The sequence below is a fragment of the Henckelia pumila genome, chromosome 3, assembly GCF_033568475.1.
Source record: "Henckelia pumila isolate YLH828 chromosome 3, ASM3356847v2, whole genome shotgun sequence".
NCBI classification, from domain to species: domain Eukaryota; kingdom Viridiplantae; phylum Streptophyta; class Magnoliopsida; order Lamiales; family Gesneriaceae; genus Henckelia; species Henckelia pumila.
This window is the reverse complement of record NC_133122.1, coordinates 185,655,437-185,677,480: the sequence shown is the minus strand read 5'-3', so window position 1 is coordinate 185,677,480 and position 22,044 is coordinate 185,655,437. Positions and strand designations below refer to the sequence as shown.

Genomic DNA, 22,044 nt, shown 5'->3' with positions numbered 1-22,044 from the left:
TCTCTATCGTTGATTGTATGATTTATTCTTGATTAGATGATTAGAATCAAGGTCCTCACACAAACTCTCCTTCGTTACCTTTTCTTCCTCTTCGAGAGGATCCACTAAAAGACTTTGATTATTATAACACATTTACAACAACCCGCTCCAGTGTAGGACTTACACACAATTGCCTAAACAAGAACTCCTAGCACACTTGATTGTAGGTTGCAACCTCATCGTTGCGTGTTATTCGCTCGCAAGCGTACGATGTCAATTTTTAATACAGAAACAGAGTCCAAGTCGATCTCACAGAGAATGAATAAGATGATATTATATTAAATATTTGTAACTAATAAAATCTTAATCCTATTTAGAGCTACGATAATGGTTTGAGTCGAAGTAACTAAAAATTGCAATTAATAAAATTAATAAACGATGAGTTCGCATGATGAAAATTCAATGAGAGATAAATTCTAGAGGTTCGACTTCACTTGACTATCCACCACGATTTATGAAACACTTGAGGTGGAAGCACTGCCCGGGAAACTTTCATCAAACAAGAAATATCTACTGAAACAAGGAGGGACAAAGGGTGGATTGGTGCATCTCAAAAGTGCCCAATTCACTCCATGGAAAAATAAATGGCGCTTGATGGCCGACGAGCTCATTTTTGCTCCGATTCGTCGTTCCGGATCTTTTGCCAGCAATTATGATATCAGATCCTTAGCCGAGGCAGGCACGTGTGCTCCTTAGGAAAGTCAAGGGCTCGAACCACGATATTTGCCAAGGTTATTTCGTGATCCGTGCCACGAAAAGGTGTGAAACCATAAAATATCTCGAAAATTAATATCCCTAACGTCCACCAATCGACCGCACTGCCATGCCCTTCACCCAAGACGATTTCTGGCGCCAAGTACTCATGGGTCCCGACGAAGGACATCGACCGCGCGTCGATTGGCTTGGCCACGAACTTGGGCCCCACGTGGCGTGCCAACTTCTTCTTGCGTTTGCGCTTGAGGTGGAAGCAGGAAACAGCAGGAACTATGCAATTAGGAAGGATGCAAGAGGTGGAACCAAAGGGTGGTGGGTCGATGGCGTACTCGTCCAATGGCGGGGCGTTACGCGGATTTTGGGTGGAAACGAGTTGGGCCGGTGTGGACGTAGAGTCGTCACATCTCAAAGAGAGGTCGAAATCGGTGAGCATTATATGACCGTCGGATCGAACCAACATGTTTTCGGGTTTCAAGTCACGAAATACAATGCCCATCATGTGAAGATACTCTAGAGCTACCACCACCTCAGATGCATAAAACCTGTCAATGAATTCAATTGAGAGATTAATGCATTAATAATCATAGCAAATTATTTTCAATGACAGGCCTAGCTTTGGCCCCTTGCCAAAGTGAAGTACAAATCACTTATAGATCGCCTAACTACAGTCTATACCGAAACCCCGTGACTTGGCAATCATGACCATAAATTAAAAAAAAAACAAACAAACAAACAAAATAAACAACACTACGACAAACAAACAAAATTAACAACACTACGTTCGAAAGTAATCCTCAAAAATAAAAAAAAATACTAGTAAATTTCTTTTAACTCTCAACGAAAAACATGTAATTTTCAAATTTAAAATTTCTAATTAATTAAGAACTACGTAAAGATTATAACTATCAGCTACGAAAGACCTCATATATCACGCAATAATCTTGATTAAATATTCTTATTTATCCCAAAATTTCCGAAGTATAATTTGTAGATAGTTGAATAATGATCATTTTGGGTGTGTGATTAGTTAATTAGTGCATGAAGCGCCATCTATAACGTAAAAGTTACCGGAAATTAATGATGAAATGATGGTGATGTGATTCACCTCACGGCGGAGTCGGGGAAGCGTTTACATGGCGGAGGACGTGGAGATCTCCGCCGGAGCAGAACTCCGTCAAGAGACATGACCAATTCGGGGATTTGATGGCGGCATAAAGATTTGGAAAAAAACGGATGATCCAACATTTCGAGAATCTCCCTCTCAGTCCTCGCTCTACCTTCTTTCTTGCGGTTCGATCGCCAACTCCTTCATGTCCATCACTTTCGCCGCGAAGAGAGCCGTGGGGATGGGATTGTTGGTGGGAGGATCGTTCAGTTCGGCTAAGTAGACGGCGCCGATGTCTCCGACGCCAAGACGGCGGAGGAATTGGAGGTCGGAGAGGGATAGGGAAGGGAAGGGACGATGGATCGATGGGGTCACCGGAGGGAGAGTTCAGTTTTAGATGGTGTTTATAATTTTTAAAAATAAGTGATTATGAAAATGGATGCAGGGAAGTGGACGGAGGAAGAGGCCCAATCGGAGCCGGAGCTGGTGGAGCGGTGGTTGTCAGTGGCGGCGGCGGTGGTGGTGGTGGTGAAGGAGGAGTTGAAGCTCATGCTTTGAAGATCGTCAATCAATGGGTCCATTTTGTGTTTGTGGAATTGGATAGACGAGATTTGATTATTTGAACAGAAGTAATCATGTTGGTTTGGGAATGGAAAGAGGAGGAGTGTGTTGGGCCGTGAAAGTGGCCTTGGGTAGCGTGGACATTGGGTCCGATACAATCACACGTACGTTTGCATATGTGAACATTAATAAAAAAAAATTAAAAAAAGATATGAGAAATAAATATATTATTTAAAAAATTTATATTTTGATTGAGGTGTTTAAAATCCATTGATTTTAAATTTATCTTTATAACTTAAAAAAAATAAATGTAAATGCATCTCCTACCTATTTACACTATAAGTATATTTGATAAGATATGAATAATTAATATATTGAGATGAACAAGTTGTTTTGTTTTGTTTTTAATTTTTTAGGATTATTATATTTACTATTACCAATTGCAAACAATGTTGAAAAAAAGATCTATATTTCTAAATTCAACTCATATCAAGTCAATCACATTCTCATCACATAAGCTTGTTGTTTTGTTTTATTTTTAATTTTTTAGGATTATTACATTTACTATCACCAAATGCAAACAATGTTGAGAAAAATATCTATATTTCTAAATTCAACACATATCAATTCAATCACGTCCTCATCACATAAGCTAGAAGCGATGTCTCATCCAATCTATATGTAATGACAGCATAGATCATAAGATGAAATTAATTTAACCAAAAAGTGAGACAAACATGAGATGAGTAACAAAATCATGACTCATCCCATTTTCATCTATTGTATCAAACATAATCAAATCCATTAGAATATTGAAATCATTTATTGATGGGTGTAAGCATATTTTAGTAATTTTAGTGTAATCTAAAATTAAGTATATAAATAAAATGTGTAGCTCAATTTGTAAAATTTATCCCTTAAAGAGGGATAGTTACTAATTTTAAAATTCTAAAAGGGTTAGCTTGCAGTTTAATCTCACATCATTTTGTCTATAAATATCATAAATCATTCTCATTTGAGATAGATGACTTTTCAATTCCCAAAAGCTTTTTACTTTTATACTATTTGTAGAGGTGTTCTTTAACTTGAGCGTTGGAGAGTTTTCGTCGCGTGATCATCTGGCGCCTCTAACGTTTATTCGTGAATCAGGTGGCAGTCCAAAAGAGATCACACATTGGATTTCAACTTTCTTAGGTGACCCGTTGGAACAAGAGATCATTTGAGCTCGGATATCCTAATTTGGTGGATCACACGAATCCCGCTGATCCAGGTTGTTGATTTATTACCTGCATCATTTATGATTAATATGATTAAAGTATAAATAAGTAGAAAATGGATTTGAGTTTCTTTTATTCAAATTATTTATTAATAAAAATAATTTTGAAATCATATATTTGTAATTTTACATGTCACGTCACAAAGAATATTGAGAGCTTCTATAATTATGTTAGTAATAACTTGATATCTTAAGAACTTATTTAGACAAAACTAATGCATAAAATTTGTATTGGAAAATAATTGGGATAAAATATAAAATTTAAATTTTATATCAAGATTTTTTTTAAAAAAAAAATTATATCAAGATATCGTTTTAATATTATTTTAATTATTAAAAAATTATACCAGCGAAGCATGTATTAAATGACCTGCATACATGACTCGTTGAATAAGCAAACTTGGCTTGTGACTTGTCGCTCGTCGACATTGTCAGCTATTTTTATACAGGCTTATTTTAAAAAGAATGTTCTAATAAATTAATTATTATTATTATTGTTATTTCCTGTCACAGAAATCAAATGTATAATTGACAAATTTTCTGGTGCACCCATTTCTTTTCTTTTCTTTGTTTTTGATATTATTATCTTAAAAAATCAGAAGGAAATTTAACTATTTAAGTACATAACAATTAAACAATTTTAATATTATTTTCTTTCTTTTATATATTTTCTTCACCGGTGAAAATGGCCAATTACAAATGGACCTCAAAAGACTAACACGAGATCAAATATGGGCCATTGTGCAATCAAATTACAAAAAGTTGGGCTTTTATCTATACCTGATTTGGTAGAGAAGGCTGTTACAAGTGTACTTAAAGTTCTCTTTAAATATTTTTTTTCAAGAAGTCATTATATATTCAAATATATATTTTTCCAAAAAGGCATTTCAGAAGCAAATTTTAAAAATATATTCTAAAATTATATGCTCATAATTCCCATTGTCATTAAATTACTGGTAATCATGAATAAAATTCATTACGAATTCATCGAATTCATCAGTATTTACGCGTCTTTATTCACCGGTGTGAGGTGCATCAGTGGCTGAGTGCAGCTAGCATTGGTCCTAACCTCACAATTTTGAGGTAAGACTAAATTTTTTAATTCTAAAAAAAATTGTATATTTGAAGCCGGATGTGTATGATATGAGAGAGAGCTGGAGAATTGGTAAGAGATGCTTGTTTCTTTCTGAGTTCTAGTGCATATGTATGTATCTCTTGTGATTTTTGTTGAATTTAATTTAATCCTAACTCAATGTAAAACAAGGCTATCCTATATATATATTATGAGAATTAGTTGTCGATCGAGAAACCCATAACCATTCTATAATCATGTTCTGTCGAATCATGAGGCTGCAGTCATCACTCATCACTTCCTGCAGGTGCGTTAGAGGTGGAGACCCTACACCATATCTTTATGCATGCATTGTCCTTTCACGAGATGTCTGTGTGAGACAATGCAAAAGTGCTGGCCTACGTGCTCTATCTCTTTGCCTGAGTTGGTGTGTGTTATGTCGACAAGAAGTGGAGACCCAAGACCAAATCTCTTTATCCATTGTCGTTTCATGAGATGTCTATGGTATAGAGCTAGCTTTGGATGAGCTGGGTATGGTTTGAGTCGCTTCGAGGTCAACAAAGGACTTATTTGTGGCGAGACCTTGGTAGGAGTGGGAGAATTTTTCGGACAGTATTAGGGGTTAGTTTATGCTACACTGAGAGTGTTTCTCACCCTATTTCAATATCATTAGATCACGTGGGACCCATATATTTTTATGGAAATTGACATATGTCTCGATGATCCAATGGTTGATATTTGACCACATCATGGGGGGAGAAGTACTCCAAATGTAGCATAGAATAATCCCAGTATTAGTAGTGGTTTACTGTATTTGCTGGTCTGTTTGGTTGCAGATGAATTGAAGGATTTTTTTTTATGATTTAAGCACAAGGAGTTTTTCCCGATTTCGGTTTCATATTTAGTCAGAGATTGGAGAGACATATGTTGTTAATATTTTCATCGATGCAGGGACTTTGTGCGGATAACTTATCTCTTTTTTTTTTTTTAAACTAATTGATATTTTATATGTAATATAATCTTGTTTCTTATTTTAAAAAGAATTTCTTCCACCAACTATTTCTAGAGGTTGAATTTAAACATAGCATATCCAAATTCTTTTGTGAGAAAAAATTATCCATGGGCATGGTACCAAGCCACACTCATGCCCACATTGTGTAAAATTTCTAGTGTTTTGGGCTTAATCTGAACTTAAAATTTTTTAGTCGGGTCAATAGTTGGTAGAGCTCAATTTTGTTCAAACAAGCATGACAATCCTTAGAAATTAGATTGACTTGATCAATGAGTGACATAATTAGTTTTTACCGGCCACTAGCAAAATATGTAGGAGTTTTGTCTTCTATTCTCTTGCAAGTTGCAGGAATGAGAATGACCGTTGGAAAGTCCAATCTAGTGCACACATCATAAAATGTCAGACAAAGTCTCAATCAAAACAGTTCATCAAAATTTACAGTACTTGTAAATTCTTGGCTTTTATGATTCTTGCACTTCTGTACACCTTTGTCTGTATATAACAAAAAGACAAATAACCGAAAAACTAAACCAACAGAAACTCAACTTTCACGACGATTCTGGATTTGCACACCAATTACTGCACTGAAATATAACATCTGGAATTTCGAATTGGGACCAAATCACCTATGGGGCCTCCTCTTCTCTGCATCTTTGCAAACAAAGTTCAATAACTCTTTCAGCCGCCTCCTCTTCATTCCTACTCTCTTCCATCAGCTTCTCAATCTGGGACCTTGGCAACCTCATCTTCACCCGAACCGAGCCCGAACGCAAGCGCGAATTAATGTCGGAGTTGGATCTTTCCCTCGACATCATCCATTTCAGCCGCTCTTCTGCACCTCCCATGTGAACTACAGATCTCGACCTTCTAGTTATGGCCGTCGTTTCGACAGGAAACTTGGGCATTTCCACAAGAAAATAGATCCTCCTGGGCTTAAGTTCCTCCTCGGGTTCTAACTTAGGAGCCCGGATTCCGTACCTTTTCACGGACTCTGACTCAAGCAATACGTAACTGGGGGGATAATCTTTGAGCACATCCAAGGCAGATGCAGGAGTCTTTATCTTCAAAATCTCGCCGTCGATTTTCATTATCTTTGCCTTTTTCCTTCCTCCTATGTTGTTCCCCATGGCCCAACTACTGATCTCTGTCTGAAAATATTTCAAGAAACAGAGTCCGTGCGCTGTTTTATAGCATGGATCACATGCTGTATGTTTTGTGATAAAATTGATTAAATATATCTTCCCGTTGGGATTAAAACAAATGGTTAATAATAATGATATTAAAGTGGGAAGATCAATGCCTGGTGATCAGGAGAGTGGAGAAATAAACCCCTTTTGAAGAAAGTAGTGGATGATGTTTGCGTGCGCCTGTGGCTTGTGGCTATCGTCAATTAAATCAATTAATTATACTGAATTTACATTAGAATTCAACTAAAAAAATCAACTTTTTTTTAGTATAATACACATGACTCCAAAATTCTTAGTTTCGGGATTCGGAAACAGGATGTATTCAATTCTACAAACATAACAAAAAATGAATCAAATTAATAGTAATATTTTGATACTTAACAATAAAATGAAAACCATTTACGATTTCGTCATTAATTGGGTTTTTTCTTTGCTTGCCGTGACACCAAAAGGTAGACGGCAGGTGCGACTTTTCTTGGTTTTGATGGGGATTGACAAATTTTCTGAGCTTCTACGGATATGAAAATTGAAAAGCTTTTTTTAAGAAACGGGGTTTAGGCTTCATGAGATAATAAACGGGTTATAAAATATAATGTTATATAATAAATTGAAAAATATTATCAGTCTCACATCACACAAGACATTTTACTCATTCATTTTTAATTCTAATTAAAGTTCGAGTCAAATTTTAGATAAAATAAAACGTGAAATATCTAGGGTGGATTTTCGGTATACCGTATTCAAAATATTTATATGAAAAAAATTCATATCGGTACCGATATCGAAATTTCAAAATTTTGGTATGAAAAAAATTCATATTGATATCGTACAAATATCGAAAAAAAAAATCGATATACCAAAAAAATATTAATATATCGAAAAAATTTCGATACGATATCCCGAAAAGTCGGTATTTTGGTTCGATATCTTAGCCATAGAAATATCATCTTTCGCATCAAATTGTAGAATTTATCTGTGATATCAGCACCTTGTGAATTCGTCCACATAAGTTGATATCGTCCATGTTACCAGACCCTATCCAAAACGTTTATGCAAATTAGGAATTTTTTTTTTTTTTTAAAAAAAAAAGATGGGGCCCTCTATGTTGAGCAAATGTGAAAAGGGCACACTTTTTTTTTCTGACAAAATCCCGGTCTAGTCCTAAATGTTTGGACACATTCCCGGTTCAGTCTTAAATGTTTGGACGTTACCGGTTTGGTCCTAAATCTTTCCCAAAAGTTCCCGCTTCAGTCCTAAATGTTTATACGTTCCCGGTTTGGTCCTAAATATTTCCCAAAAGTTTCCGATTCAGTCCTAAATATTTTAATATTGCCGATTTCATGCCAAATATTTCTCAAAAGTTCCCGGTTTGATCCTTCCATCTACTCGTGTGTTAAAACTAATATCGCGTAATGTTATATCATTTATAATTGAGTTTTATATTATTTATTATATATTTAAAATTAAACAAGTTGTAAATAAAACACAAATTTATTAGAGTTTTTATCCAAATTTAAATCAATTTTAAACAATTTTCAAAATAAAAATATTAAATTCATGATGCTAAAAAATAAAAACTTAAATAAAATAAACGAAACTTGAGGAATTAAAATTTAATGATGTTATTTCACATTTCTGTTAATTTTGTTATATTCTCTTTCATGATGCTTGCACATTTAAGAAAAAATTTGAAGGTTGAAAAAAGATATATATCTTTTTAAAACTCTTTTTATAATTTAAAAATTAGTATTTGAGAAAAATTTACTATTAAATAAAACTTAATTTCATATCACTACTTCAACGGTGGTCAAATAATTCATTATATTTTCTCAATTGTTAACCATAAGTATTCTTCTCTTGAAAAATTTGTTGAAAATTTCAAATATTTTGTGAAATAAGTAATACTAGTTATTTGCTAAAACACTTTTTTATTTGTTTGTGATTGATAATGTTTTTAACTATAAGATTTCACGGTTCAATTATTTTTTTATTCTATAATTTTATTTTTCATAATTTATATTATATTTTCATTTGAAAGACATTCTTGTTCATTTATTATTATTATTATTATTATTATTATTATTATTATTATTATTATTATTATTATTATTATTATTAGCTTTTATTTTATTTAACTTTGTCTTTTGTTTGTAATTTTTTTTTATCACGCTTTGTTAGTAGATGGAAGGACCAAAACGAGAACTTTTGAAAAATATTTAGGACGAAATCTGAAACGTAAAATATTTAGGACTGAACTGGCAACTTTTTAAAATATTTGGGATCAAACCGGGAATATATAAACATTTAGGACTAAACTGAAAATTTTTTAAAAACATTTGGGACTAAACCGGGAACATTCAAACATTTAGGAGTCAACCGGGAATATATCCAAACATTTAGGACTGAACCGGAATTTTCCCCCTTCTTTTTCTTTTATCTTGATTTCAAATTAATAACCATCTACGATTATATACATTTAATCAAATATTATGTTAATTTAATCGCTTTATGGTATGGCTAAATTCACTTTAAATCCCCAATTCCAAACTCAAATTTGTGTTCGGTTTCTATTAGAAAAAATTTGTGTTTAAACTTTCTGATCCAAATTTTTTTTTCTACATCCCCTGGGCCCACATATATTTTCACGGATGAAATTAAGTAAAAAATATTGAAAATATGATACTAATATATGATATTCGAGTACTTAATTAATAATGCAAATCTTGTACAAAAGATAACATTTTGAGTATAAAATATGAACAACTTTACTAATATCAACACTTGCAACAAATGTTTGAGTATTCAAAAATCATATATTTATACTAGCTCTAACATATTTGATACTCAAATATCATATATTAGTATCATATTTCTGATGTTTTGTACCATTTTTATTCAAAGAATACAAACGTATCATTAATATCAATACTTGCATACATTTTTTAGTACTCAAAATCATTCATTAGTACCAGATTTGAGACATTTGATACTCAAATATAATATATTTATAGCATATTTTCAATATTTTGCACCAACTTTCATCCGATAAAAAACATGTGGGCCTAGGGGAGTGCAGAAAAATTTTTAAATGGATCAGGGCTAGGTAGATACTACTTTTAAGGGCACTGACTTGACATACATCTAACGGTTGATATTTATCAATACACGCGAGGTCCAATATTTTTTAATGGACTCCGCATGTATTGATGAATGATTATTATTAGATTTATCATGGAAGTAGTGCTCTTATAGGTAGCATGAAATATTCCGTGGATCAAAGAGTTTAAACACCTATTTTTTATGATAAGGACTGAACACAAATTTAAATTTGAGTTTAAGAATTTAAAGTAAATTTACCCTTACATATTAACTAAAATTGTTATTTAAAAATAAAAAGGAAATTTATTGTGAAGCTTCTATAAATGAGAGTCACCTCCTGATGTCATGGCCCAGCGTGCTACATACCATGACGCCTTGACTGAGCAGTCTTCGGGATAGGTTTTCCAGTACCCGAAATATTGCATATGCATGCATGGTATATGTATATTCGTACTTATGTACTGAGCGTTTTATGTTCATGTTCAAGTGTTTTGTGTTGGATACCTTATTCGATGGGGCAGGACTTAGGTTGGACGGACCCGATGGCAGCGGACGTTGAGCTGCAGTGGTTGCATGGTGATCCTATTTATGTTCAGGTTGTTAGATTGAACTTTTAGCACCTTCCATTCGATGGGGTTGTATAATATTTTATTTAGCCCGGTTGTTTTGCTGGTGTATGTTGTATTTATGGCTTAAGTTTCCGCTGGATCTATTAATTTTAATTTAAGACTTAATTGCATATTTAATCTCTGATTAGTTAGTGATTCCAGGTTGGGTCACTACACCCTGCATCCAAGGCACGTTTCGAACTGGCCACTTCGGAAGCTCCAATCTTTACTTCGGATCTTCTGATCCCATGCATGCATCGACATGTCTAAAGTCTCTTAACACCTAAGTGGCTGCCTGGGTTTGGACCTTTCGATCCCTAGTTCCGACCTTTCGAACTCCCACGTGTCTATGTGTAGTTGACACCTTAAAAAATCTGCATGACCTAACACACTTCGGACGTTTCGATCTTAGTTCTAATCTTTTGAACTCTACCGCTGCCTCCGATCTTGCTTCTGAAAAGTTCGGTGCTTTCGAACTCTTTGGAGGGTCCGAAGACTGTAATTTGTTTCTTAATTTGTTTAAGCCATATATTTGTTATAATTAATAACCTTTAATGTTGTATAACTTTTAATCACCTTAAAATCAGAATCAGGTTACTAAATTCTCTCTCACTTAAGATATTTCGTCCTTGAAATTCGGACTAGGGTAACAAATCAAAAGATTCCAAAAAACATGCTTTATTACATCACTTAAGTTTACAAATACAACTGAACTGCTCAAATGAAAGTACTATCAAAACAACTAATGATTCTCAGAACACATACGACTCTCTAATTCCCAAGTCGTCTCCTAAGTACCTTGGCGCTGCCAGTGGACCATGACTAGAGGAATGCACTTGCTCCGAAGTTCTTTGTTTTTCTAGCCAATTATCCTGAGCGGTCTCTCCACGTACAACAAGTCAGACTCTAATTGTACCTATGTCGGATGTAATACATGTGACTCGTCTGCCACATACTGATGAAGTAGAGATACGTAAAACACATCGTAAATGCCGGAGAGATACGATGGTAATACCAAACGATAAGCAACATCTTCGACCTTCTCTAAAATTTGAAATCGACCAATGAACCTCAGTGCTAACTTTCCATTCAGACCAAACCTCATCACCTTCCGAAAAAATGAAAATTTCAAGAACACATGCTTTCCTGGACTAAAATGTAGAGGTCTGTGCTTGATGTTGGCATATTTGGCATGTTTGTCGTATGTGGCTCTGACTCTTTTCTTGATCAAGTCGACTTATCGGTGATCTGCTGAATCAATTCTGCTCCCTCAACATGTCACTCCCCCCCCCCCCCCAAACTTCATCCCAGAATAAGAGTGTACAAAAACGACGACCATAAAGAGCATCAAACGATGTCATGCCAACACTACGATGATAGCTATTATTATAAGCAAACTCGATCATCGACAAATGATCTTGTCAAGATAAACCAAAATCCATCACTAACGCCCTCAGCATGTCCTCTAATGTACGAATAGTCCTCTTTGACTGTCTGTTTGTCTCCGAGTGATACGTTGTACTCAAACTCAAAGTAATTCCCAAGGATTACTGAAAACTATCCCAAACCCTATGAGTTCCTTCTCTTCATACGTATTTTAAAACTCATCTTCTCAAATGAGTTTTCTCAAGTTTCCATCTCTTCTCCTTAATTTTTTGTATATTTTTTTTTCTCTTTTTTCAACTTTCATTATTTTTCGGGTGTTTCTTTCTTTGTCCGTAGTTGTTCAATTTAAAGTACAAGATATTAAAGGAAAATAAAAGAGCGTTGGTAAGTTTTCAATCTCGAGACAATTTTTTTTTTCAACTCATGTAGTCTTGTTTTGACTGATTTTCATGTGAGACAGATTTCGAATCATTTTTTTGTTCATGTCGATCGAGATTCAATTCATGTACACTGCTCTTGTCTACCTTTTTAATTAGTAGATTGTCGGTAGACATGTCTACTGGTCAACTCAATAGACATGCCCGCTGAAGGAAACACTAGACATGTCCGCTGAAGGTAGTAGACATTTTAAAAATGTCTAATGATTCGAACGACATCTAACTTTAAAAGCTTACTTAGATAAAACAAAAGGTGAATCACTTCACTTCGTTAAAAACAAGATGAGGCGTGCAGTAAATAATAGTTTATTTTGAAAACAATTTCGAGGATGTTGACTAAACTTATTAAAAACAATCTATAAGCTCTAATATTTTATAATCTGGTTTAGGAGCTTATATCTGTCACGATTTATTTTAAAAATAAGCGGTTAAATGTTTGCATTAACTTATTTTAAACGAATTAAAGATATTGTTGTATTTGATATTATAAGATATTTTTATTGTCAAAATTATCAAAAAGAGAATAATGCTATGAATGTTATTTAAAAATAGTTTTAAAACTTTATCATAATTATTAAACGATATGACACAAATAAAAATTCATGTTTTAATTTAGAAAAATTGTTATTCTTTGGAAATTTCATTTGTAAAAAATATTTAATATTTAATAGGTGGAGGACATGGCGGAGATTTATAGAAATATAGAAGACTAGTTTGGATTTGTAAATTTTAAAATAAGATCTTTTTTTTAAAAAAAAAAAGAAGTAGGGTCACCCTAATTTTTTTTTAAAAACAACTTATAAGTTGTTTAACCAAATTATTGCCAAAAAAATTAAAAGAGCTTATGAGCGAGCTTGGATAGAGAAGCTGAAAGCTTAAAAAACGCTTAAATAAGTTCAGTTTTTAAGTGCTTTTATTTGAAAAAGCAGAAGCCATTTTGGTGTTTAGATAAATGTTGAAAAATTATTTTTATTTAAAATTTTAAATATATTTAGAATCAAAAGCCCAAAAAGCAAAAAATTCTAGCTTTCAAAAAATTATTTTTAAATATTTTTTTAATGACTTTTGTAACCAAACAGAACAATTTTAAGATTTTTTATTTATTTTAAACTAGGGGTGGCATAGGGTAGGGACCCGTTCCGTAACCCTCCTACCCAATTTTTGTCTCTAAAAGAATCGGGAAATTTTTTTACTCCTGATCTCGTTCTCGACACATTTCGGGACCCGATCCCGAACATTCGGGAGCCTGTCGGGCAGGGAGAGAAAATTACGGATTTTTTTTGTGCTCAAGATTTCGTTCAAAAAAATGTGATTATTTAATAAAAAATAATTTTTAAAAACTTATATTTCTAAATAAAAAAAAATATTCAACTTAAAACATATAATATTAAAATATTTCGGATAATGCTTCAAAGTTTTGTCAAGAGAAGAAGTGCATCGGATAATAAAACGTTCGGATACAAATTACTAGATAAATTTTGTTAAATAGATTGTCAAATTGCATCTCTTATTCTCTTGTGATGCATACTTGTTCTAATTAGATATTTATAAATATAAATTAATTATTAATTTATTTTTAAAAAAATATACAAAAACAAAATGTCATTTCGTGAATCTACAATTTGATTGTTCCAAAATAAATAATTATAAGAATTAAGACTACAATTAATTGTTATATGAGTTGAAACTCAATAATATTTTGTTCAATTTATTAATAAAATTCTTAATAAATTATATTATAATATTATTTGGAGATGAGTCTAGTATTATTTCGGGACGGTCCAGAATTCCGTCGAAACAATGTTTTTTGATATTAATGGATACGAACAAAATACCAAAAATTTGGGTCAAAAAAATTTCGAATTGAGATTTATTCGAGGCTGAAATGTGATGAAAATTGGGGTCGGATTTCATGAATTTTTACCACCACCTTAAAACTCCAAAACTGCTTATTGTTAGTTGTAACACCCCTCTTGCTTGTGGAAGTATTTTTGTCAAAAAATTTCGTAAGCAGTGATGCAATAACCTAAAATTCAAATCTTTGCTTTGAGTTTGGCGTGAAATTCCTGGATTGACATCCCCTATCCTGCATTTCAGAGGTACGAATCAGACGGCAATCCGAGGGTTACATTTCTTCTTTTTGCGGTAATACTGGGTATATTGTTACTGTAGTAAATGTTCGACCTCGAGATATGCTCGAGGACTGGTAGTTGTTCGCATCTAATAATTTTATTATTTTGCAGTTGATTGCTTTATGCTAAAGTTTCCACTCATTGCTAGATTTCCACCCAGTCCAATCCGGTATCTTTCCGTTTCAGGTGAAAATTTTCTGTTTATTACAGAGTCATAGTGTTTTTGCTGTTGTATGTCCATACATACTTTAGCTTTAGGTTATCGTGATTAAGGATTTTTATTTTATTTTTATGATGAGTAAGAATAGGTCGGGAAGGAGCATAAAGAAGTGCGGGATGGCATCTCCACCCATTTTAGCTTTAGTCTTGCCGTCTGATACTGGTCGGGTTCTCTCTATCCAGTCCCACACTGTTCAGGTTTTTATTTTTCTTACTTATTGCCTAATTTTGTATCTGTTTGGCCCTCATTTTTTAGTTATGTATCAATGCACTGCTGGGGGCTGTTGTTTTACTGTTAAGATTTGATTTGGCAACTTTGAAAGAGCGGTGTCTTTTTAGTATCTGTCCTGAGAGTAATATGTGTTGGCGTTTTGTTAGTAACGTTAATCTGCATGTTTTTTGGCAATAGTTTGCTATCGTTTTTAATCACATGCTTCCAGAAATGATGTTTGAAGATATTGAGCTCCGGTACCGTAATCCTTGTTGTATTATTCTTTAACGTAGGGGTATGTGGGGAACAAATCAGCCGTCTTTCCTTTGCAGTTACTTGGCTATGATGTTGATCCAATCAACTCTGTACAGTTCTCAAACCATACAGGCATGCTGCTTACAGCACCTCATCAATAGTCTGAGACCTGAAACATGGTGCAACAACATTTGTGAAGATGTGCACGGTTGTGCTCGTCACTCACACAAATTCGTTCATGTCGTTGTTTAAGTGAACTTAAGTTTTTGCAGGTTATCCTACTTTCAAGGGTCAGGTTTTGAATGGAGATCAACTCTGGGATTTAATAGAGGGACTGGAAGCTAATAAATTATTGTATTATACACATCTACTGACAGGTTTCTTATGCATATCAGTATTTATATTAGCAACTGTCGTTTTGTCCATGGAGCTAGCTTAATTATTCTTGTGTGACTTTGGATTTTAAACTGTGGAGGGTTCATTATGTAAGTTTCGCAAGATTTAAATGACAGGAAATGGATCTTGATATTATAATCATTTCTCAGTATCTCATGTTCGTAGTTATAGCATATGCTTCTTTCCATTCCATATGAATCTTTAATTTGTTTCTGATAAGTTTTCAGTTCCCTGTATTTAACTTATCTTGTTATAGTGTTTCATTTTGTTTTCTACTCTGCAATAATGTTCACATCAACAATTATTTGCATATTGTAGGTTACATAGGCTCAGTCTCTTTCTTAAACACAGTACTAAAAGTTGTCGATAAGCTTAGGTCTATCAACCCTGAACTTGTATTTGGTAAGTGAAAGGTACAGGCTGTTAAGTTTTGTCATTGTACATTTTGTCATTTGTAAGTACGACAAAAATTATTGACTCATTCCGCTGCAATGGGTATCTACTATAATTATTAAAACCCACAAGGAATGCATCCAGGCTCAAGGGGGCAGCGATGCCTCTTCCTTTGCGCTTAGAGTCATGCCATGGCACACACCTTTAATGCACGTACCCACAAGGAATGCATCCAGGCTCAAGGGGGCAGCGATGCCTCTTCCTTTGCGCTTAGAGTCATGCCATGGCACACACCTTTGATGCACGTACTTTGGGCTTGCAGCATGCATCTTGGGGCACCTTAAAGGCTCAAGGTGCTTTTCAAGCATTTCTCACATTAGATGATTGTATATTTTAAATAAGATCCATTGCGATTCGTTTTCCTTGAGCTCGGAAGAATATTTGTTGTATTACTGTTCAATGGCTTGTAAATCATACATCAGATGATATTCGGCCTAATTTTATTCCTATATCCAAATTTTCAAATATCTTTACTAAACATGCATGCCCTGTTCCGACTCTCTGATAAGGCGCACGCCTCGGCTTGCTTTGAGCCTAGGCTCCATGCGCATGTGCGGTGTAATATACATTGTGCCTTTAATAACTATGCCATTGAGTACTTTCTGCGGAATCATGGATGAGTCTGTGCTTCCATATAATTTTTACCATCTGTATTGGATTGGGGCTGTGTGGAGTCTATACATCGGTGATCACGATCATGACCCATAAGTTTCAACTATAGATGTAATTAGGTTTAGAAATAAAGCTCATATATTTTAATGAACAAACATTTGTTCTCAGTTTGTGATCCAGTGTTGGGTGATGAAGGAAAGCTTTATGTTCCACAAGAATTGGTATCTGTATATCGGGAGAAGGTAATTTTATGGTCTATGTTGGAAGTAGATCTTCTAGTTTTTAATTTACATCATAGTTATTAATTCCATCCAGGTATTGCCTGCTCATATGATATGCCAGTTCATCTTTCAGGTCAATTTGTCAAATACATGGATTTCAGATTCTGTAATTTAATGTGGATTGATGATAAACTTGATAAATTAAAAGGATTAAATTTTTAGGTAAATGACTATCCAGTGACTTTTTGAGTAAATAACTTTTGTTTTGTTTGAAAAGAAGTTGAATATTTCAAACGGAACATTTGAGGTGCAACTTTGTTTTGTATCTCGTTTTGTTCCTTAAAGTGCAGAAGAAAAATGATACTTATGCTTTCTACTTTCAACTTAGAAAAGAGTCTCTCGGTTTTGGCCAATATTAATATCAATCCAAGGAAATTGGACAGGCCAAGTTCTGATGCCTCGTATTGATCTGACTGGGTGCCAAGAAAAGTTGCAACTACTTCAACTTAAAGCGTTTATGTTCTAGAATATTTTGTTGTACTTTATTTTCTGTCATTTTTTCAACTCCCTTTCATGCATGGCCGCAGCTTTTGCTAAACTAAATTTGACTATAACAAATCACACATTATCGTGTGAATTTTATCATTTGTTGTAAAATGAACTTTGCTCTAGAGATTATGCATATGCTCCTTAGATCTGAAATGGGTGATGCTCATACCTGTGCGTATGTGGGAAAATTAGAAGGAGAAAGAAGATTCAGATCCCTGTTAAATAAATAACTTTATTGACTTAAATTGCTATATCTTTTATTTAGTGATAGGATATAGTAACGAAAACTTATTGTGTTCCCTTTCTGGTTAGGTTGTCCCAGTTGCTTCAATGTTGACTCCTAATCAATTTGAGGCTGAACTCTTGACCGATTTCAGGTGCTAATTAATTGAGGCTTTTTAATAGAGTGTCTGCTGGTCTTTGGATTTCATCTTGCCTACCGTATTGCGAATTTGATTTAATAGGATGAAATTTTGTTACTAAAAACATGTGAAATTGATTTTCTCAACTGCACGCTTATTCACGATAGAAGAACTACTTATTCCTAAGCCGTGTGCGTGTAAACGGCTGAATATCAAGACAGGCTCGATGAACTGTGTTAGTTTTTGTTTTCCCCGTCTGTCTGTTCATTGAATTGTTCTCTATTTTACCTCTTCATTTGTTTTACTTATCAGGATTGTATCTGAACAAGATGGCAGAGAAGCTTGCAACATCCTTCATACTGCTGGACCATCAAAGGTTTCATCTGTTTCTTAATGCCGAGAGAATTTAGTTTCTTGGTTTTAAATTGTCCAGTCATTGTCTTGTTAATGGCAACATTTATCTGCCAAGTTGAAATCCATGTGGCTTGACTTGATAATACCAGTTACGATATCTGAACGTAATGTTGTATCTTAGGTTGTCATAACAAGCATCAATATAGACGGGAATCTTCTTCTGATTGGCAGTCATCAGAAAGAGAAGGTAATAAGATGTACAACTCTTGTTAAGCATTCTTTTTTCTCTTCTGCATGCAACTCGCAATGGATGGACTAACTTAGTTCCCTTGCTTGGTGCCCAAACTACTGTTGTTTGCAACTTGGTATGGTAATTCATAGTTTGGTTTTATGTGTGCGCGAATCTTTTTTATTCAATTAAACTTTGATGATGGCAGGGTCAACCTCCTGCACAGTTCAGGATTTTGATTCCCAAGATTCCTGCTTATTTCACGGTATGTAGCCGAAACTTACTACTTTTCCTTAATGAACCTTTTTTTCTCCTCTAGATTTCAATTTTTTTGTGCAAATGTTGTCATTGATTTTTTCTTGATATCGTCTTGTTTTTCTATATGGGGTTTTTATGATTTAGTTCTCTTGCTCTCTCTACCTGTGCACGCCATGTATGTAAAACCTGTGAGGAATTCCCATGCTGGTCTATGGAAGTGATAAATTTTGTTTACAAAGTCTCCGGGATGCCACCCCTCCCCCCTCCAAGCACCCAAGCAATGGATCTTATTAGTTTGAGTGAAGAAACATTCGAATTGGATAATTTATTGAAAATAAAATTCTGATTCATTTCAGGGCTCCACATGGGTACTCGTTTCTTTGTTTCACTTACTAGCTATTTTTTAATTCATATGTGGCTTGCAGGGAACTGGAGATCTAATGACTGCCCTGTTACTTGGATGGAGCAATGTAACGCTAGACAAAACTTAACTTTGGTCTTTCGACTTATTTTCATAGGCAGAATTGATTTTCTCCCCTTTTTATGCAGAAATACCCTAACAATCTTGACAAAGCAGCAGAGCTCTCTGTGTCAAGCTTGCAGGTATGTTAATTGTGTAGGCATCATGCTATCGTTGTGCAACTAGGACCGTAATTCGTCATTTAGGACATCACTCTGGATGGAAAATCTAGTTATTATGGGGGTGAAAAGCTCAATAACAGTAGTGAACCACAAAGAAATGTAACATGGATATCTTAGTAGCTAGTATCTAAATCAGAAAGATGAAGAATAATACGGAAAGAAAAGCGTTGGCTGAGGTAGACTCGTCTAAGATCTTTTTCCGTGGTGCAGGCGCTTCTTTCGAGGACACTAAATGACTATAAAAGGGCTGGACATGATTGCAAGACTAGTAGTTTGGAGATTCGTCTGGTTCAAAGTCAAGATGATATTCGCAACCCGAAAATCAATTACACTTCTGAGATATACAACTGAGATTATTATTGCATTTGCCCACCAGTGTACTCCCAACTCATCGAAACCATAATTGAGGATGAAGCAATGCATTTCTATTTCATTTTCAATCTCTCCAGAGAAAATAATTCACACCCGCTTTCACATCTTCTATATGAACATCGATTTTAATTCAAACCACCATTAGAATTCAATCCACTGGATTGGCTACAAAAGAGTATATTCTTGTCACTAGGTAGCATTTTTACAAGAAAAATGTTGTTTTTGTGTATATTTTACAATTGAACATGTTGATTTCATGCTACAATGAGAAAAGAATTCTCGGTATAATTTTTATACAAGATGTTCGGGTAGAACTGTATCTTCAAAACAAATATTTTGGGTTTATCTGTATGTTTTTGTTTTCAAGCGAAATATTATCATGCATCTCGTGCTAATTTTCCAAGTGTAGACAGGGGCGGCTCAGGGGCAAGGGGGGCAGCTGCCCCCCTTAATTTTTTTTAAAAAAATTATTATAATATTTTTAAATTTAAAATAAAATTATAATTATGAACTTAAATTAGGAATCAAACACGAAAATACAATAGAGACTAAAAAAATTATGTTAAGCTTCATTGTTAATGTGTGCAAAGTGACACAAAAATTTGTGGCTCATATTCTTTAAAAAATTGAAGTCTAAGCACTAAAAGTTTTTAAACCTATACACAACTGAGTTTTAAGATTTTTAAACCTAAAAACAAATTGTTGAAGCAAGAATCATTAGCTTATAAGTTTCTGAGTTTGACTCTGATTTTATCAGTCACAATAACTATAGTGAAGAGAAAATTTTTTCTGTGAAAATTATTACGAATATTAATTACTTATACTAAATAATATATATTATGAAGTTTGTCGAATGAAGTTATTATTATTAATTATTTTCAGAAAAAATTCATGTCATAAACGGTAAATTATAAGTTAAATTTGAAATCTAACAATATTATTTAAATTTCAGTACTATATTTAACTATTGTTATGTGATGATAATATATATATATATATATATATATATATATATATATATTTGTGATCTTTATTTCTGTCCGGATGCCCCTTTGATAAAATTCTTAGATCCGCCCCTGAGTGTAGACATAATCTCTCAAATCGAACGACCTTTTAATTTGGGTGAATTAGAAACCAGTCCCTAAATCCAAACATATATATGTTTTCAGTCCCTTGTCAGTAAAAAAATTTGTTTAAACTCTCTGGGCCCACATTTTTTTTCGGATGAAAATCGGTACAAAACATTGAAAATATGGTACGAATGCATGATATTCGAGCACTAATTGTTCAATATCGAGTACAAAAAATAAGATTTTGAGTATAAAATCTGAACATTATTACTAATATGAACTTTAATATATGTTTGAATACTAAAAAAATCATACAAAGTCGGTACAAAACAATGAAAATATGGTACGAATACATGATATTGAATAACTAATTATTCAAGACCAGGTATAAAAATAAGATTTTGAGAGTAATTCATACCATCTTTATTAAAATTAACTTGCAATATATGTTTGAATACTCAAAAATAATAAATTTGTACGAGATCTAACACATTTGGTACTAAAAAATCATATATTAATACCATATTTTCAATGTTTTGTATCGATTTCCATCAAAATAAGATAAATGTGTCATTAATATCAATATTTTCTTAGTACTAAAAAATTATATATTTGTACCAAATCTACCACAGTTGATACTCAAATATCGTGTATTTGTATCATATTTTCAACGTTTTGTACCGAATTTTATCAAAAAAATTATGTGGGCCCAGGGAGTTTAAACTATATTTTTCTGACAAGGAACTGAGGATGAAATTGTGTTTGGGTTTAGAAACTGATATCTAAATTGCTATTTTAATTTTCATGTAAAATCATGTTCATATGGTACATAATAATAAACTTTCATGTCAAATTTATTATAACAATGATTAGATACTCAAATGCTCCATAAAGTTTCATGTCAAATTTATTATAACAATGATTAGATACTCAATGTAAAAATAATGTGTCAATGCATCTCTTTGACAATTAATTAAAACTATTAAAAAAATACATACGTATGGTGTGTGTAAAATATAAATTATTTTTAAACATGGTGTGAGTGAGAGACTTAGTGAGAGTGAGAGCTGATGTGTAAGAATTAATCAAGGTAAAATGTGAAGAGAGGATAAAATGAAAAAGAAAATCAATGTTCTCAAATAAACAATTATTCTAATTCACTCAACTATTATAAAATAATATAGATAGCCGGATCAAACCGAGAAAGGTCCTA

The 22,044-nt window shown here is 33.5% G+C and overlaps 2 protein-coding genes and 1 pseudogene across 5 annotated transcripts; 1 reads left to right on the top strand and 2 right to left on the bottom strand.

Moving 5' to 3' along the window:
- Positions 1 to 476: 476 nt before the first annotated feature.
- LOC140891952 (protein kinase G11A-like) lies at positions 477 to 2,439 on the bottom strand (annotated as a pseudogene).
- A 3,835-nt stretch (positions 2,440 to 6,274) lies between these two features.
- LOC140893541 (uncharacterized protein At1g66480-like) lies at positions 6,275 to 7,021 on the bottom strand. The gene has a single exon (XM_073302625.1). It carries the CDS (start codon positions 6,904 to 6,906, stop codon positions 6,406 to 6,408), a length of 501 nt encoding a protein of 166 aa, XP_073158726.1. The 5' UTR covers positions 6,907 to 7,021; the 3' UTR covers positions 6,275 to 6,405.
- A 7,358-nt stretch (positions 7,022 to 14,379) lies between these two features.
- LOC140886479 (pyridoxal kinase) lies at positions 14,380 to 19,853 on the top strand. 4 transcript variants are annotated; one of them, XM_073293068.1, is made up of 14 exons: positions 14,380 to 14,595; positions 14,740 to 14,814; positions 14,932 to 15,045; positions 15,352 to 15,445; positions 15,586 to 15,690; positions 16,028 to 16,111; positions 16,943 to 17,016; positions 17,857 to 17,921; positions 18,219 to 18,282; positions 18,442 to 18,507; positions 18,698 to 18,754; positions 19,173 to 19,217; positions 19,297 to 19,350; positions 19,600 to 19,853. In XM_073293068.1, exons 3-14 carry the CDS (start codon positions 14,965 to 14,967, stop codon positions 19,738 to 19,740), a joined length of 930 nt encoding a protein of 309 aa, XP_073149169.1. In that variant the 5' UTR covers positions 14,380 to 14,595; positions 14,740 to 14,814; positions 14,932 to 14,964; the 3' UTR covers positions 19,741 to 19,853. The 4 variants fall into 4 exon arrangements, with proteins under 4 accessions (XP_073149169.1, XP_073149168.1, XP_073149167.1 ...); XM_073293067.1 differs by having other exon boundaries at positions 14,380 to 14,641; XM_073293066.1 differs by having other exon boundaries at positions 14,381 to 14,595; positions 14,937 to 15,045.
- Positions 19,854 to 22,044: the final 2,191 nt, after the last annotated feature.

Excerpts from the sequence above, each read along its gene's own strand:
- LOC140886479 (XM_073293068.1), top strand. The coding sequence starts at position 14,965 with ATGGCATCTCCACCCATTTTAGCTTTAGTCTTGCCGTCTGATACTGGT. Across the intron at positions 17,922-18,218 it reads GAACTCTTGACCGATTTCAG|GATTGTATCTGAACAAGATG; the intron begins GTGCTAATTAAT and ends TTTACTTATCAG. Across the intron at positions 19,218-19,296 it reads TGTTACTTGGATGGAGCAAT|AAATACCCTAACAATCTTGA; the intron begins GTAACGCTAGAC and ends CTTTTTATGCAG.
- LOC140893541 (XM_073302625.1), bottom strand. The coding sequence starts at position 6,906 with ATGGGGAACAACATAGGAGGAAGGAAAAAGGCAAAGATAATGAAAATC.